A 15636-nucleotide genomic window follows, 5' to 3' on the forward strand; every position below is an offset into this window, starting at 1 on the left:
AGACGTCCTAGCACATAACCTTAAAGAAGCATAGCATCACGGCCTATTAACGTTCAACCTGAAGCCTACCGGGGCCCCAGCCCATGTCCCAGGACAGCTGTGGCCCTGTTCTCACAGGCCGCGGGCCTGAGGAAGCAGCTGGGCTCAGGTGCTGGGTGATACCCGCAGGCGGAGCAAAGGAAAGGCCCCGCTCGTTTCCTTCCCTCTTCCCCCTCTCCCTGCCCCCTCCCCAGAGCAGACCATCGGATCAAGGCCGGCATTAGATTTCAAGTTGAGGTTCAATCAGCTTGCTCTTTGTGGGACTCCCCACTTCCTGAAATCAGAGGGTGAAACCTGGGTGTGCCGAGTCACCAGCTGGCTGTACACACCCTCTTGCACTTCAGGACGCGGGGCTCAGAGCCTCCTCCATTCAGTGAGCCCTGGACCACATGGAGAGCATCTTAGAAGAGGTTGCTGTGACCATCGGGACTTAGAACAAAAAGGATGATTTAGCTTCTCTCAGCTTCAGAAAATGTGGCTGCTCAGACAGAATTACAAAAACCTCGGCTCTTTTCTCTCCAGCATACACCGCCCCCAGCTGCCTAATCACAGCCTTGTGTATTTTACATGAGGCCTGAGTTTATCCAGTAAGCATATGCACAAGCCTGATGAAGATATCAGAAAATTCTAGCCCCATGGAGCCACTGGATGCCAGCCCTAGGAGCTGAGCCACGGCTGCTGCCCGAGGCCCGGTCTCGCTGGCAGATAGGTTTGGGTAAGTTATTTACCGACTATACAAATCACACAGTTTCACCTAAAGATCTAAAATTGGAGATGCTCTTGCTGAACCAATTGGCCTCAGACAGAAGGTGCTGGAAGATGTGCTCCCTGGGCCAGCACCACCAGCATCCCCTGCTGCTTCCCCGTCAGTGCCTGTCCCTCTGAGGGTGCCCCCGGACCCTCGGCTAGCACAACCCCTTCACCCCACAGAGGGGAAGCAGGTCCAGAGAATTTTGCATGACTTCCCCAAGGTCACTCAATCAGGTAAAAGCCAAGCAGGAACCAGAATCCGGGTCCTCTTCCCAAGACGCTCCCATTCCCCGGAGCTCTGGTCGGGACATAAATTGGCCACGTTTGAAGCAGTGTCTCGGATGACATCAGCTCTGAGGTGCTTTTCATTATAAACGGTCGCTGGGAACGAATGAAGGCACCAAAGCTGCGGTGCTGGTGCAGACCAGGGGGCTGGGAAGTCTACGGAGCAGATGCGTGTCCTGAGGGCTTTGGACCAGAAGTCACCCACATTTAACCTTGCAGGGGCAGAGCAGGCCTGAACTGAAATCGCATCTTCATGTAACTATAGTGAACAGGTTAGAAATGGTATTTCTTGCCCTTTTTTCTTAGAGGTTTTTTTAATGCAAGAATTCTGTCCATTATTATGTTACTCCATTTTAAGAGATATAATGAAAATAAATGGGTAATCAATGGGGCCTTTCAAGATTCTTTATGAGCAGGGATGTTATTTTACTCATAAGGTTTATCAATTGACCATCTAAAACCTGCCTGTTCGCCCGGGCAGAAGTATTACACACACATGCATAACATGAGAGTATGCTGGCACTGATGCCCGCCGCGTGCATGTTTTCTCATGTGCCAAATCAGAATAGAAATGAGACTTTTCCTACGTTCACTTTTCTACATACCACTGCCTTAGCATCATAATTCCATCCTGTTTCCCCGGAAGCTCCAATTCCACCTGCACCATTTCCACAAACCTGTCACCTTGAAAGGATTTAAAAAGAAACCAAAATATAGTCAATAATATTGTAATAACTGTGTATGGTGCCAGGTAGGTACTGGAAATATCGGGGTAACACTTTGCAGAGTATGATTGTCTAGAGCTGCCGTGGGCAAACTACGGCCCGCGGGCCGGATCCGGCTGTTCTATCCGGTTCTCTTGCTCTTCCCTCCGCTCCTTTACTTTGAATTTATATTAGTTCACACAAACACTCCATCCATGCTTTTGTTCCGGCCCTCCAGTCCAGTTTAAGAACCCATTGTGGCCCTCGAGTCAAAAAGTTTGCCCACCACTGGTCTAGAGGCTAGCCACTATCCTGTACACCTGAAAACAATACAAAATAATATTGGATGTAAACTGTCATTGAAAAAAGTTTAAAAAGAAAAAAGAAAGTAAAATATTTAACTATGTAATCTTGAAAATGAACCTCCACACCCCCTTAAAAAACAACAACAAAAAACATGTAGTAACTAGGTGGTGACAAGTACAACATTGATGTGACAAGTGCAACATGTCACATGCTTCACTCCTTTCTTACCCCCTGAGCCACCATCTAAACCTGGGTGTCCGTAAGAGCCACTGAGACGGTCTGGCGCAATGCTGCTCAGTAATGCTGCAATGTCATTTGAAATCGCAGTTGCTAAAATTAAACTGGCACTTGGCAGAAATTATCATAACGCTTTGCATCACACACTATGACAGAAAGTGTCTATGGCTCAGGCAGCCCTCCGAACAGAGCTCTGTTCACAAGAGGGACCAACGGCCAAGGCCACACAGAGAAAGTCACTGCCCAAGCTCAGAGTCCAAACTTCTCTTTGCCTTCCAGTCTTCGCTGTTTTAAAGCCGGGCAGGGAGGGGGCACTCGGTGGTTGGGCAAAGAAAAGGAGGGCTCTACTTTGTCATCCGCCAGAGTGGGTTTTCTCCCTCACTCCCCACCTCCCTTGGGATCAAGGCCAACTCCTTGTGAGCTAGCGGGAACCCTCTTAAGTGGCAGGAGGGAGACTTTTAAGGCAATGGGAAGGCACTTCTGCCAGGCCTAGATGACTGTCTCTGTTCCAGCTTTCTCACTGCACAGCTCAGGAGTCAAATGCAGCTAAAGGGTTGAACACATTCCTTGGAAACAAGACAAGGAAAGATTCCTGGATCTGTGCAGGTGCAGAATTACAGCCTGCCACAGCTCACCATGCCACAGGTTCCCGGCTCTCAGAGGGAGCAATGCTTGGCTTTCCTTATTTTGCCATTTTAAGAAAAAGGAAAGAAATGAAATAAATTTTCTGCTCTCTTAGCATGGGACCAAGCACACAGGAGGTGCTCTCAGTAAATATTCTGGAATGGTCAACCAGTTTTGTAAGGTTTCATCAGAGTTCCTTCCCACCTGCATCTCCAGCCTGATACTGAAGTGTCTGGTCCACAGACGGCCAGTTTAGGGCCAGGTCATGGGGCATAACAGCTAAAGGGCTATGTCTCCTTGTGGGAGTCAGGCCAAAGCCTGCCTCCCTTAACAGCACAAATCTGCACAGCTTAGAATTCCACATGAAATGGAAGTGTTCAACTGGTGATTGTGAAAAATGCAAACAAGAGAAAATGTATCTTTTCTTATCCAACAGAGAGAAAGGCCAACGGGTGCAAGACACACAGCAGAATAGTTTGTTCCCTCTTTTTTATTGAGTCACAACACATCAGTACAACAGAGGTCAAGTCCAGCTCGGTGGAGGTGTTCAAGCTACTCCTGCTAAACAAATAAACCTGGAATAGCCCGAGTCCAATGACATAAACAAAAAAGGAGGCAGCAAAGCCCTTTTAAATACCTCAACAGCCACATCTGCATGCACCAGAAAGGAAAACAAAGTTTCCAGTGAGAAGAAAACATGGCCAGTCCTGGAAGAATCAGGGGATGCCTTTAACAGGTTCCACTGGACTGCTCCACTGGACCACCTGCCCACCTGGCTCACTTATCCGTGTTAGCATCTGTGAGACCTGGGAGATTAAAATGCATCACACTGCTCGGGGCTGGAAATGCAGGGAAGTCTATGCAATTATCCTCCTCTCCTCCCAGCCAACTGCAAAGGGGCCTCAGCTGCACGTGGCTCCCTCCTGACTAAGCCAGAACTGCCAGTCTGGTCCCGGCAGACAGCTGGTCATGAACTCAGGGCTCCTGGTGGTCTCTGTACATCCACCTTTCCTGCTGTAGGAGGCAGAGAATTTGCCTTCTTTCTTGGATAAAGCTGATCATCTGATTTGTCAAACGCTTTGTTCAGAAATACAAAATCCAATACCCCCCCCCCCAAAAAAGAATATTATTTTTCAACACCTTCATTGTCAAAGTATTAACAAACAGCTTCACGTTAATATTCAGCATAGTGGTTTGGAAAATTAATTCTAAAAATAGAATGTAACACAGCCCCAAAATACTAAGAATTCCCCAAACGCTGAGGGAAAAATTGAATCACTTTTAGACCAATAGGTTTACAAAGTAAATGAGGCACAGTACAAACCTATCAGCAAGTGTTGGTTTACACTATTTCCATTTAATGTTTGGAACAAAATTTAAAAACTGCTAATACATGTCATGATTTAAAAAAAAAACATTAAGAAAGAAAAAGTAAAACAAACCTTTCGTCTTTCAACAGAATTTATCTGGAATTGTACCTTTTTCCTCTTTATTATAACTGACGACTTTAACGTGATGTCGGCAGCCGCCAGCTCAGCTGGGATTGTAAGCTGTCCCCCCCAATCTACAGCATCAGTTCTTTAAAAAGCTCCGATCTCCGTCCCCCACGGTCTATAGGGCTTGCCAAGGTTTGCTGCCTGCGTGGGTGCCGAAGGGCTCAGCGCGTTGGGAGAGAGTAAGTGGAAGGAGCCGAAAGAGAAGGGGAAGGCTGAGAGGGAGGCCACGGAGGAGAGCAGGGGTGGCGACAGTTTGGAGGCGGAGGTGACCACGGGGAGCACCGGTCCAAGGCCACCGCTAGGGGGCGCTCGAAGGGTGGGCGCCTCGGGATGTGCCGCGGCCAAGCGGCCCTGGTGGTGCGGGTCCGTGGGTGAGGCCGCCGAGCCGCTGTTCCCGTGGCCGCTCTGGGGCAGCAGCAGCGGGTGCGCCCCGTGCGGGGGATGTCCGAAGGCGCTCCCCCAGGGAAGGTGCCCGAGGCCCGCGTGCCCGCCACTCGCCGCTTCCCGCTGGGAGGCGTAGTTGTTAAGATGCGATACCAGTCGGACTCGAAGCGGGTCGGAGGCATCGAGCCCTTCGATGATGCTCAGGTAGCGGGCGACCTCTGCCAGGCATTCCCGGAACCCCAAACTCCGATAGTCCATGGCCAGGGCGTGCGCGTCGAAGTAGCCTGGGGCAGAGAACAAAAGAAAAACCTCTAGTCTAGGCTCTGCTCACGGCCCGCCTTTCTTCAATCCCAGTGGCAGCCCTTCCCAGCAAGACCTACGTCCTGAAAAGACGGCATTCACAGGCTCTTCTGAAAGTCCAAATATTTTGGAGTCGCCCAAAATCTCTGCATTAACCGACATGAGACGTATGTGTTCGCTAATGCGAGTTCAAAGCCCAATTAGAAGCCGCCGAGCAGAAATTAGAATTGTACCCTACCGGCAGATGAAACTATGTTCGCCCCTTCCTTTAATGTTTTCCCCCAACAACAAAAAATACATCAAGGGCAGAAAACCACAGAGCAGTGAAATGCATTAGACACGCAGATGTAAGCGATCATGCAGCTTTCAGGCACTTGGTCCCGGCTGGAGACAGACACACAGACCCTGGCCCCCCACCTTCCCTTAGATTTGCTCTGCTTAACCACAACAGGTTTCTTTCCTCAAGTCATGTGGCAGCTCATTTTTCTGAAATTCTGTACATAAAATTAACACCATATACTTTTTAAAAAGCTCTCTTCTCAAAATGGCAATACACAAATGTGGAGAGAGCTACCTGATCTTCTTCAGGGCTGCCACGATTTTAGGGCACTTCACACATAATAGGTATTTCCCATAAGAAGGAGCTAACATGCAGGGGGGTTGGGGCAATGAATTCGATGGAGAAAAACCTCTGTGCATTTCAAAACGCACATACAGGCAACTGCACACACCTCGCAGGGGTCCTCCCCACCCCCAAAGCACCCAGTAAAAACAAGGCAGCGGCTGCAAAGACCCTGGCCTGCACAGTGGCTCTCTCTGCCCCCACTCGGGCCCAGGCGGGCCGGGCACACGCACCTTTCCCTCCTGCAGTGTGCAGCATTTTCAGGTGATCCACCGTCATCTGCAGGATCTCAGCTTTTTCTAGCTTAGCAGATCCCTGGAGGAGGGAACAGCAAAAGATTGACTCGGCACCACGTGCCCTTGGGGAACAACTTAAAATCCACATGCATATATGTGCTGTGTGCATCCTAACAGTACAGACTAAGGCAAAATGAGTTGTCTTCCAAAAATGTGTTGGATCTGTATGAATTCTCCTCGGCACAAGCAACACGGTTATTTTCCAAGACACGGACCGGGTTCAAGTGAATGACCAGGAAGGAATTGGGTGTGGGTGGCTACCCTGGGCGCTCTACCTACTTTCTCCATTACCTGCTTCTCAAAAGCACTGGGTACCAGCCTCCTCAGCTCAGACAAACTGTTATTGATCCGGTCTCGCCGGCGTTTCTCGATGATCTGCAGAAAGCAGGCAAAACAAAGGAGGACATTTCCATTACGGCTGTAAATCCCAAAGTGAAGAAAGGTGGTTCTTTCCGTTAATTTTTTTTAAGAGCACCGTAAAAAGACTCACGCCTCTCCGTCTTTTCCTGGCCAGGATCTGTGAAGACGTAGTTGGGGACATGCAGCCTAGGGCCGAACTCAAGTTTCTGAATGATTGTAAAAACAAACAGGAATCGCTGTTAGGAGAGGGTAGGTGGTCTGAAGGGTCGCCCCCACGCTCTCCCCGCACTCAGACTGTCTTTGCAACTTGGGCCTGACAGCGCCTGGGGGTCCCGCGCAAAGGGATGGGCAGAGGGAAGGCAGGGCCCTTTCTCGCTGTCACCGCGGCCGGCCCGCGCTTGCCTCCCGCTCTGGCTCCGCTCTGCCGCCACCGACTCACCCATTCTCATCCGCGCTCTCCTTCTCCACCTCGACTGTCTCGTCCAGCTCGCTGTCCGAGGAGCTGTACTCGGGGTGGGCTCGCTTCATGCTGGCTGCGCGGGGCTCCGGGGAGCGTCGGCGCGGCGGGCAGGGAGGAGTTAACAGCAGCGGCGACTCTCCGCAGCCGGCTGCTCGGGTTCCGCACACACTGATCCGCTCACGCTCTGCCTCCGGTTAAAACTCAACCATCCCTTTCCCACGCTGCGCCCCTTCCCAGGGCCCTGGGGAGGACGAGGAGTGCAGGGGGCGGGCGAGGGGGCGGGGACGGGACGGCGGTTCCCGGGCAACAGCCTCCCCTCCGCCAATCCGGCTCCTCGCTCCGCTGATTGACAGCTGCTCAGGGGAGGGCGCGGACGAGGCTGGGGGCCTGGGTGAACTCCGCGACCGCCCCCGTGCCAGCCCCTGCTTGGAGGCGCTGCGTCGGCTCCTCGGGGGTTTTGCCGGCCGCCGCTGGTGGGAAGGAGGCGGCGCGGGCCGGGGAGGCCGGGCGGGACACCAGCGCGCGGGCGGCCGCGGCCCGCCCCGCCCCGCACGCCCCGATTGGCCTGGCCGCGCGCCAGGGGCCGCGCCTGCAGCGCCGCCGCTGAGCCGCACGCGCCACGGGCCGTGGGAAAGTGCCGGCTCCGCGGCCGCCAGCCAATCCGGCGGCTGGCGACGGCGACGGCGGCTGCGCTGGCGGCGGCGGTGGCGGCGCTGGGCGTCCGCATGAATGGAGAAGAATAGGCGGGCGGGGGCGCGGGGCCGCACGAGGGCGCGCCGGCGGGGGCTGGGCGGCCGGGCCCCCCGTGTGAACCTGTAATCGGAATCCGGGCGCCGAGCTGCCTCGGAAGCCGCCGCCCCGCGCCGCGTCGAAACCCGGCGGCGAGGGGCGCGCGCTGGCCGGCCAGGGCCGGGACCGGTGCATCTGGCCGGGCGGAGCGCCGGCCGCTCCGCGGAGGGTGCTGGGCGCCATCCACAGTGGCCACCAGCCCTGGGGCCGGGAGTATAGCGTGGCAGGACGTGGGTCGGCGAATGTTCTTTTCGGTTTCTGGGGCCATGTCCCCACTTGCAGCCGGTCTCGCTTCCGCAGGGCCTTCGCAGCCTCCAGGATGGAATGAATTGGCCTGTGCATCCAGTTTCCGGGGAAGTGGAGCCCTTGTTTTCCGGGCTAACGAGTAGGGGGAAAGGGCCCCTTGGGATATTCATTATGGTTTTTTGTTTGTTTTCTTTTTTCAGGCGTTGACGGTCAGATGCTCTGAGGCCGCCCGGGCGCCCGGGCCTTGCGTCTGAGGCCGCCCTCTGCGGATTGCACGTCTCTGATCAGGAGACTCAGACACATGCCCCAGGCACGTCCAGCCGAGTGGTGGCGTGGCCAGTACTGAGTGCTAAGTGAAGTGCCTGTCCCCAAAAGACAGATTGAAAAGGGAAAAAAAAAAAAAAAAACAGTGTAGATCTCGGACTGAGTCCCGATTCAAGGATTTGGAGAAGCAGCCAGATGGTTGGTTTGGGTCTGGAACCCAGGCTTCTCAGTCCCCTACCGTGTGGCAGAGCCGTGTTTTCCTCTCAGGGTCGCTCTTGCGGCTGCTGACCTTGCCATCTGTCGGGGAGGAAGGCTTGATACATATTGTTGAGGATGATTCAGATTTCTCACCTCTGCAAATAGCGTCTCCGTTTCTATCCCTCCTGAATTATTGATCTTAATGTAGCACGCTGGGTGGCCTGAGCCTAAGGCTTCTGTTCCTTTCTTTTTCTCAGCCCCTCGCCCCCATACACGTGTTAGGCCACCTCCTGGCTCCCACTGAACCTCATGCTACTTCGCTTTCACCTCCAGCCCCTCAGCCTTCCTCTGGCCTCCTCTGCTCCCTTGTCTAGGCTGGGCCCCTCCACCCACCACCTGGAATGTGTTCCTGCCTGCACACCAGACACCCCAGCTCCCTGACATCCCACCTGGGGCCACTTGCCAGTGTGCAGCCAAGATCACTCCTGCTGCCCTGCGGGCTCATGGGGAGCAGAGCTCTCTGGGGGTTGCTATCAGCACAACAGGAGAAGTTCTGCCTCCGTGCTACTTTCGTAGTCTGCAGCCAAGCACATAACTGCCACCTGCCTCTCCCCTCCCCGAACCCAATGGAACATCCACCCACGCCCATCAGCTTCCCTCTGACCCTCTGACATTGTTCCTGCCCCAAAGTGACAGGCCACGCTGCCCCAGAAATCCGGGTGTCCACTGCCCCTCTGAGGGTCTGTAACTGCCCCAGCCTCTGGATTTGTGCTGCCAGCTTTCCTGCCCGGCCCCGTCTGCTGTCTGTAGGGACACTGACAAGCGCAGATGGGTGTGTGAGAGGACAAAGCGAGGTTGGGGATTCCTGGCTCCACACGGGGACCCACACAAAATAGTTCTCCCACATTCAGTTTCACTTTTTCTGTCAAAGAAAACAAGGTTTACGTTTAAAGTTTCCATTTCCCCTGCTTCTCAACTGACTCTTATTCACCCACCCAACAAGTTATTTTCCATTGTCACAGATTAAATAAGGTCAATTATGGAAAGCGTTTACACAGTGCTTGGGCATTAGTAAGTATTTCATATACAGCAGCTGTTATTATTAGCTATTAATATACCTGATTTACCAGGGACTACATAACAGAGTAGGTTTCCCTTTGGTTTCCTTCTGGGATTCTATTGCACATCCAATGAGGCTCAAAGGAGGAGGAGATCCTTGTCACGTAACTGGATGTTTTAAAAACTCTAGAAAGTAGTTCCCTTTTAAGAGGGTGAGAAAGCCAGTGCTTCTCGTTCGATGCACTGGATCAGTGGTCGGCAAACTGCGGCTCGGGAGCCACATGCGGCTCGGGAGCCGCGGTTTCCCGCTCTGTTGACTAATGAGTTTGCTGACCACTGGGATAGGGGATTAATCACAAGGAACAACAACAGCCTGTAATTATTGGAATCGAGAGTCTAGATCAGTGGTCGGCAAACTCAGTCAACAGAGCGGCAAACCGCAGCTCACGAGCCGCATGTGGCTCGCGAGCCACAGTTTGCCGACCACTGCACTAGATTACGTTGCGTAGAGCTAGAACATAAGCACCTGCTACTCATTAAGGAAAGTTGTGCTCTTAGAGTCTTTTATCAGGGACCACCCCCTGAGCAGACTGTGCTGTAAGTGTGTGTATGAATGAATGGCGTACTTGGGCACACACCGTCAGAAGCCACGAGAACTGTCACCCAGAACTGTCAGACCAGAGTCCTGAAAAGTGCCAGTTTTCCTCTCTTCTCATACTTGCTGCTTTCTCTAGATGCTGTCTCAAGTGCCCGGTTGCCTGGTGGCCTGTCCTGCCGTTCTGTGCAGAAGTGCCCTGCCACACCCACGCTCCCAATCAAGGTCGGATGGAAGACACCTGGGCGTTAGCCCTGAAGGAAGGAACTGTTTAACTGGAAGCCCCGCAGGGCGCAGTGTAGAGCAACGAACCAGGTCTCCTGTGTGGGTTCCTACCCTTTCCTCACAGTGTCACCGGAGCCTGTGACCTTTCTCTGCTGAGTCTCGGTTTCCTCATCTGTAAAATAAGAATAATCCCTCAACATTTGTTTTTGGTTTTTAAAGGCATGCCCTTTTTGGGAGATCCTAGTAACACATATGATTCTTTTTCTTTTTTTAATTTTTGCCTAAGAACATGCCTAGAGAGAGGTCAGGAAGGGGGAGGGAGAGAGAGAGACATCCATGTGAAAGAGAAACATGGATCTGCTGAATTCCATGCATGCCCGGACCAGGGATCTAACCAGAAACCTGGGCATGTGCCCTGACCAGGAGTCGAACTGCACCCTTTCTGTGCACAGGACGGCCTCAACCAGCTGAGCCACCCGGCGCTGCTGCTTTGTTTCCTTTGAAAGGCGAAAGGAGACAAAGCATTTGTGGACCGCCACACAATAGCCACAGAGCGGCTGCTTGATCCTGAGCTGGGCCCGGCCACCTGCGAGGCTGTTTCTGCAGGTTTTCTTGCTCCTGCCAGTAAATTCCTTCAGGACCAGCCAGGGGATATTTAAAATGCCAAAGCGCATTTCACAGAATGGTCCTCCCAAGATTCTCTGTTTTCAATTACACTGGGGAATCTCAGCGATGTCAGGGTGCACGCTGCCATGAATGGCTCTGAGAAGTGATGTGCTGCAGAGGTGCGTCGTCCGGCAACACATACCCCACCCCTGCATGGGTACTTAGCCAAAGGCCGTTCTCCGATGCAGGTAAGTTCACCAGGGGGAGCTGGGGGGCTTGGCCAGGCCTGGTGGTGGTGATCTGGGTCCTGAACATCAATGAGGCACTGCCCAGGCAGAGCTGAACTTAGGGGCCAAGATCACACAGGCAGTCACTATAATCTGGGCCTTCAGGTGACCTTGCTTGTACTCAAAGGCTAGTGGGGCCAGGCAACATTCCAGATACAAGGGAAAGAAAGAAGCAAAAGGTGTTTGGATGTCATTTTTGCTGTGGACTGAATTGTGTTCCCTCTACATATGTGGAAGCCCTAACCCCCCAGTGTGGTGGTATTTGGAGATGGGGCCTTTAGGTTTAGATGAGGGTGGGGCTCCCATGATGACATTAGTGCCCTTATAAGAGGAGACCCCAGAAAGCTGTGCTCTCTCTGCCAGGTGAGGACAGTGAGAAGGCAGCCTTCTGGAAGCCAGGAAGAGAGCTCTCACCAGCCCCTGACTGTGCTGGGATCCTGATCTCAGACTTCCAGCCTCTAGAACTACGAAAAAATAAATCTGTGTTATTTAAGCCCCCCAGTCTCTGATATTTTGTTATGGCAGTTGACTAAGACAATTCCTATTTCGAAACTCATAGAATATTAATGTATCTTTCCAGGTAGGCATTTCTGTTATAGATGTGTTCTATTTCACAGCTTTTAAAACATCAGATTTTGTCCTGGTCGGCATGCTCAGTGGTTAGAGCATCAGCTTGGGAACGGAAGGGTGGGAGGTTCAATTCCAGTCACATACCTGGATTGCAGGTTCCCCACCCTGGTTGGGGCTTGTGCGGGAGGCAACCAATTGATGTGGCTCTCTCACTTCGATCTTTTTCTCTCGCCGTCCCTTCCACTCTCTCTAAAAATCAATGGGGGAAACATCCACTGATAGGATTAACAAAACAAAAAACATCAGATTTTACTTTATCAGTAATTGAAAGCTAAACAAATGATTTTTATACATTTTTCCTACTTAAAATACCCCATTTTTACAGCATTAAAGATATATTTTTATTCTAAAACATTTTCATTTCAAATCCCTTATCCATTACAAGTTAATGAAATAGGACAAGTTTCTTTCCAAATAAATGGCAAATGGCGTGGTGTTTCTGGCAGGTATCACCATTTAACAGGAGCATGGGGTTCAGTCTGGAATCTTCCTCCTGTCCCTCTCCTTTCTGAGCTGCTCATCAAATGACAATGTCTGTCTCTGCTGCCGGTTCCCACCAGGCAGACCCGGTCCTCCTGGCCTCTCCCTGGGACACGTGACCAATGAGCCCGGACTCTCTTCAGGCTTCTACCCCACCCACCCCACCCAGTCCCAGAGTTCAGTTTACGAAGGTCTCCCGTCTCCCATCTTGGAACTGTGGACATCCCTATAGGATCAACTTCCAAGCGCCAGGCGCTCGCTCGCCCTCTCTCTGGAGCACAGAAGATCTCGTTCTTATTAGAATGTGTTTAAAAGGAGAAGCTTCATGAACGATTCTTTGGCATTTATCATTGTGAACTTAGATCCCTTTAGAACACACGTGTACGCACACAGATCTCGCGGTAAGAGTTTTCCACACAAGACATGATATTATAGACTGTAAACATGCTTCCTTCTTGAATTGTTGAACTGGACACTCAGGCCCGCAGCAGTAAACGGGGTGCACACACCTAAGAGCTTAGAGAAGACTGAACAGAAACACAGCACAGTGGCATCTGTGTCAGCATTTTCTCTCTGATTCTCCTTTGTGACAAGACGGGCAGGGAAGGGGCCCAGGGGGCAGCCTGATGCTCCCTAGGAGGACTTCTCCCACTGCTTCCTCCACAGGTTTACCCCCTGGGGCCTGGTTTCTAGGACCCAGGCCTAAGTGCCAGCCAGAGAGAGTATATTAGCAGATGTAAGTGAATAAAGGGTTCTGCAGGGTGAGATGCTTTGATGCAGTGGGTCGAGGCACCGGGCTGCCTGTATTCCCTCTACAGGTATGCGTGGCATGGTGGCGTTAGGAGATGGTTTGGTGGGCTATGCCGTGGTGGGAGAAGAGGACCCCCAGGGTAAAGACATGAAGTAGGAGAGGGACAGTCCAGTGAAAAATGATGACCACGCCAGTGAGGACAAAGAAAATGAAACAGGACGAGACAACTTAGGCTCAGGACAGAATGGGGAGGTTGTGAATGCCCGTTACACACAGTTGAGGGGATACAAAAAGAATGCACACGTAGGAAACAGAAGTTCTAGAATTACCTGGAAATCTGTTAGGAATGCACCTGGATTAAGGCTACGGTGTCGAGGAGGGAAAGAAAAAGAGCGCAGTGCTGAAGGAACACTGAGCGGCACTCAGCATGTCACTGTGGAGATCATGGAGTGAGCGAGGATCATGCCCAGACTGCCGACTCCAAAACGGTCGTTCTCGGCTCCTAGCACCCACCAGTTACCTGGAGGGCCAGGTGGTGCTGATCCCGGACCACACTCTGGGAACCGCTGTTCTGGGAGACCATTTGTCTTTGTTAATAGAGAAACTTGGTCTCACAGAGGGCAGCTGAGGAGAAAACAAGGTGGGAGGGGTTCCAGTCTATCAGATCACCATGAGAGACACAACATTCAGCTCTGTGTCTTTGAAGTCAGCCAAGATCTTTCAAATGATAAGAACTGTGCACTTTTCTAGTTAATTCTGATAGATGTTGAATTCCTGAATTGAGCTCTTTGCACTGGGGATGGTTTTGTTGGTGGTGGTAACGGTTTTGGTGTTTAAGAAAGTAACTAACTACTTGAGAGACCACGGACTCTGCAAATAAGTTTCCCGTGGGAAGGGCTCCGTGGAGGAGACAGGAAGCCATTGTTTCCTCTGTGTCCAATGACATGTGCTGGCCCCTGAAACCCAAATAAATGAGCAAATAAAAGATAAAAGCGCAAAGGAGACCATCCTTTCCATCTGCAAAGGCAAAATAATTAAAAACCAGGTGAACAGTCCAGTGGTAACAACAGGACTTAATACTACGTGTTAATTATAGAAACAGAGAAACGGTTATAATCCCTCCAGGGCCCACTCCCTTCTTTTGTATTGAACTATGACTCTCTCTCTCTCATATATACGCGCGCGTGTTCCAACTTCAAACCCTAGAACTTTGCTGTTCAGACTAATAGTTCTCAAGCTTTACAGATATGTTGGGTGTATCAGAGTTCAATATAAAATACACGATATGTAACTTCAGGCCCTAGAACTACGCCGTTCAGCCTGGTGGTTCTCAAACTTTAGCGAGCACCAGACTCACTTGAAGGACTTAAGAAAACACAGGGTCTTGGGCCCCACCTGGAGGGGGTCTGATTCCGTAAGTGTAGAGTGGACTCAAGGATTTGTATTTCAACTTCCCAGGAAAGACTGATGCGTGTTTAGGGCCATACTTTAGGAACTGCGGTTTAGATCTATAGTTCACAACTCCCAACTTGGCCACATATTAGAATAACTTGAGGTGGTTTATTATTATTATTTTTTTTAATCCCAATTCTCTTATCACAGACCTCAAAACAAATCCAGAATCTCTGGGAATGCAACCCAGGCATCAGCAGGCTTTTGAAGTGCTCAGTGAGTCCAACGTGGAGCCACCATGGAGGATTTCTAGCTAAATCAGTAGTGGTCACATCAGAGTCACCGGGAGGACTCCCTAAACCAGACTGCTGGCCCCTCTCCTGGGGTTTCTGAGTCAGTGAGTCTGGTTGGTTCCGAGAACATGCATTTCAATCACGGTCCCAGGTGATGTTGCTGTTGGTCCCAGAACCACACTTTGAGAACCACCTAGTTAGACCAACTTAAATGAACTTGGGATCTAGTAGGAGATCTCGTATAAAATTCTGAAGTTAGGCTCCCCAACCCCCCAAAATACCAACAAAAACTGGGCACTGGGATTTAACGAGTCCGGGATGGCATGGGCATAAGTATGCTTTTCAAACTCGCCCGGTGACTGCGTGCAGTTAAGACTGATATCACCGCCACACCAGCAAAGGATGCCCATTAGGCATGCCTCACCTGTACCTTTTGTTGCTCACCTGATTGAATATGATGTCTTCCAACTGTAATATCGTCCTGCGTTAATAATTACATGCAATATATATCTCTGTGCTACACTGAAGTAAATGGAAGTTATGACAGTCATTTCTGAATTTGAGAACCAACTAGGTTAAGTGAGGAGCGGATTCTCCCCCTTTTATTGCTATAAACACAAGTTACTGTCTGAAATTGTTTTAATGTAACATGGTAATCCACCCCTTTGTTGATCTGCAGCTAGTCATGTAAACAGAAACATTGTAACTGTTATTATAACAGCAGTTTCCTATAAATGAGAATTTATGCTTATATCTAAATACACTTGAAACCTGATCAAACACCCTGGCTCCAGGAAATGACTTTGGGTTTGGACAACACAAACCAGAGAAAGGGTTTACTGCCAGCTGAAATTTTGAATATACGGGGTCATTTTAAATCACACAGTATGAGAATAACTTGTCTGCTATAGACAGTAGAAGTTGAGATTTGGGGGTGTGGTGGGGTGTGGATGGGGGA

General features: G+C 51.1%; 1 protein-coding gene across 1 annotated transcript; it reads right to left on the bottom strand.

Moving 5' to 3' along the window:
- Nucleotides 1–3419: 3419 nt before the first annotated feature.
- Nucleotides 3420–7407, bottom strand: HEY1 (hes related family bHLH transcription factor with YRPW motif 1). The gene is made up of 5 exons (XM_080646631.1): nt 6843–7407; nt 6534–6609; nt 6335–6418; nt 5981–6062; nt 3420–5109 (listed from the first exon to the last, which is right to left on the bottom strand). The coding sequence occupies exons 1-5, from the start codon at nt 6929–6931 to the stop codon at nt 4526–4528; spliced, it is 915 nt and encodes a 304-aa protein (XP_080502757.1). The 5' UTR covers nt 6932–7407; the 3' UTR covers nt 3420–4525.
- Nucleotides 7408–15636: the final 8229 nt, after the last annotated feature.

Source organism: Plecotus auritus (assembly GCF_963455305.1).
Source record: "Plecotus auritus genome assembly, chromosome: 11".
In the NCBI taxonomy this organism is placed as follows: domain Eukaryota; kingdom Metazoa; phylum Chordata; class Mammalia; order Chiroptera; family Vespertilionidae; genus Plecotus; species Plecotus auritus.